Source organism: Nanorana parkeri, unplaced genomic scaffold, assembly GCF_000935625.1.
Source record: "Nanorana parkeri isolate BGI_ZX_2015 unplaced genomic scaffold, ASM93562v1 scaffold2576, whole genome shotgun sequence".
Classification (NCBI taxonomy): Eukaryota; Metazoa; Chordata; class Amphibia; order Anura; family Dicroglossidae; genus Nanorana; species Nanorana parkeri.
The window spans coordinates 122962-125563 of NW_017308844.1; the positions used below are offsets into that span (position 1 = coordinate 122962).

The 2602-nt window shown below is 48.9% G+C and overlaps 1 protein-coding gene across 1 annotated transcript in view; it reads left to right on the plus strand.

The window, feature by feature from the left end:
- Positions 1-2602, plus strand: part of NPRL2 (NPR2-like, GATOR1 complex subunit) — an 8777-nt gene that overhangs the window by 5473 nt on the left and 702 nt on the right. Inside the window, exon 8 of the mRNA XM_018573852.1 lies at positions 606-699. Within this exon, the coding sequence (XP_018429354.1) occupies positions 606-699 (94 nt within the window). The remainder of the gene's footprint in view (positions 1-605; positions 700-2602) is intronic.

Genomic DNA, 2602 nt, shown 5'->3' on the forward strand with positions numbered 1-2602 from the left:
CCCCCCCCCCCCCCCCTCTTTTAAATTTTTATTACATCACTTATTTTAGTCTCGGTGATGTCATCACTGGGTCTCCGTGCAATGCAGGCATGGCCGGTGGGAGGAGCCGGCAGGGGGCTGTACATAGCTTCCTGTCTCATACTTCTCTCAAGAGTCCTCAACCGTGATGCAAGCAGTGGGCTGGCTCTTGGGAGGAGTTATGCAAATATCCAAATGCCTTGATGGGCGGGTGTCAGTCTGATGGAGTGGGTGTTCCTAGACAGGCTGTTTTTGCATGCAGACCACCCTAGGTAACACCCACATGCAATGCTGAGCCTCCATGATTGACAGATCTGAAATCCAATGAAGGAAAGAGGCGGGGCCAGGGACAGTCAGGCTGGGGAGATAAGAGCTAGAGGATGCCGTCTGACTTGCTGCGGGCTTCATTCTGTATTGCACACAGGGAGAGCGGACTGCTTGTCACAGTCAGATAATCCATTTCTCATAAACAAAGAGCAGATCTGCGTACGATTTCTTTCCCATTTATTTCTCTTCTTCATATTTATTATTAAAATGTTTCCAGTAAATCGAAATCTTTTTTCTTCTTTCCTCTTATATCTTTGAAGTATTCGAACGTTTACTGCACCACACCCCGTGTCCAGGAGCTCATCCATGACAAGGCGCTGCAGGACGAATGTGTGTCTTATGTCAGCAAGCCGGGTAGGTCATCGATTTGGATACATTATGGAAATATTGATGTTTTAATGTATCAAATCATTTCCATACAGAGAATATAATGACGGGAGGAACTGTATGTGTCTCATGCGTGTCTCCCCATAGCCGGACCTCTGCGCCCCTGACACCACCAGATGCCACTCTGCCACATAAAATATCTGCAGCACTTCTCTGCAATACATAGTTACATAGTTACATAGTATTTGAGGTTGAATAAAGACATCAGTCCATCAAGTCCAACCTATTAGGATCTCATTCTAGGAGTACCTGTACCCCTGTATATTACGGTCCCTTAAGAAATCGTCCAAAAGTTTCTTGAACAATTCCACATTATTTGCTGAAATCACCGCCTGTGGCAGTGAGTTCCAGACCCTAACTGATCTTACTGTGAAGAACCCCCTTCGCCCCTTGTGCTGGAATTTTTTTTCCACCAATTTTAGGTGATGGCCTCTAGTTTTTGTAACGGAGTTAATTTTAAACAGTTTATCGCTAATGTTGCTGCCACCATTGAACATTTTGTACATGGAAATCATATCCCCCCTTAATCTCCTCACCTCCAATGTGAACATGTTTAAATTTAGTAGCCTCGTCTCGTAGCTCTGGTCCTCCATACCCCTAATTAGTTTGGTTGCCCTCCGCTGGACTTTTTCCAACTCAAGGACATCTTTTCTTAGTACTGGTGACCAGAACTGGACCGCGTACTCCAGATGAGGTCGAACCAATGATCTATAAAGTGGCAAAATTATAGACTTGTCCCTGCAATACATCCCCTTTTTAATACAGGACAAGACCCTGCTAGCTTTGTTTACAGCAGCCTGGCACTGCAAGCTACCTTTCAGTTTGTGGTCTACAATGACCCCCAAATCCTTCTCCATTTCTGACTTCCCCAGCGGCACCCCCATAATTGTATAACCCATTTGTTTATTTTTAATTCCAAAGTGCATTACTTTGCATTTATCGACATTAAACCTCATCTGCCACATTAATGCCCCTCCCCCTATTTTATCCAGGTCCTCCTGTAATGTTATAGTGTCTAAGTCCGTGTCTATTACCCTCCCAATTTTGGTGTCATCCGCAAATCCGCAGATACACAAACTTCATATGTCCTATCCCTTTTATAGACCCCCCAAACAGTGACCCAGGCGACCGCTATGGGGCCCGGGGCACAGGGGGGCCCGGCCAGGACATTCCTGATGCCGTTTGGGTCGCTATGGCCTCTCATGCTGCTGGCTGCCGCTGGCGGCTGTGAAGAGGAACGCGAAGCTGTTCAGATCACGGACGGTGTTCGGTGCAGCAGCGCGTTCCTCTCCGCAGCCGCTGCTGAGTCAGTGAGAGTCAGCAGCGGCAGTGGAGGAGGCCGGACCTGGCAGTGGAGGATAAGGCGGGGCCAGGGGTCGGCAGCAGAGGAGGAGGCGGGGCCCGGTGATGGAGGAGGCGGGGCCCAGCAACTGAGGCGGGGCCCATCGGCGACCGTGGAGGAAGATGAGGCGGACGGCTAAAGATTGTGACCAGCCCACCATAGACTCTCTATGTCACCCTCAGGTGGGATCTCAAGTGGGCTCTGCAAGGGGTGTAACTAGAAATCTTAGGGCCCCATACAAAATTTTGCTATGGGGCCCCTGTGATTTTCTAGTTACACCTGCCTCCAACATCAGAAATATGCCTGTCAGCGTGCAAGAACCGCGCTCAGCTCTCAAGTCCTGTTGTGGCCTGACGGCATTTTTGTGGACTTTGAGTGGTGTCAGCTCTGCCTAGTTGTCTTTTGCAAAACTGCACAGCTGCTTCCACTCTCCCATCTGCACAATATAGACACTGCAGGGCTGATGTATAAACAATCCCCCCCCCCCCCCCCGCAAAATGTGGTTAAAAACGGCCGCACCTCCATTTT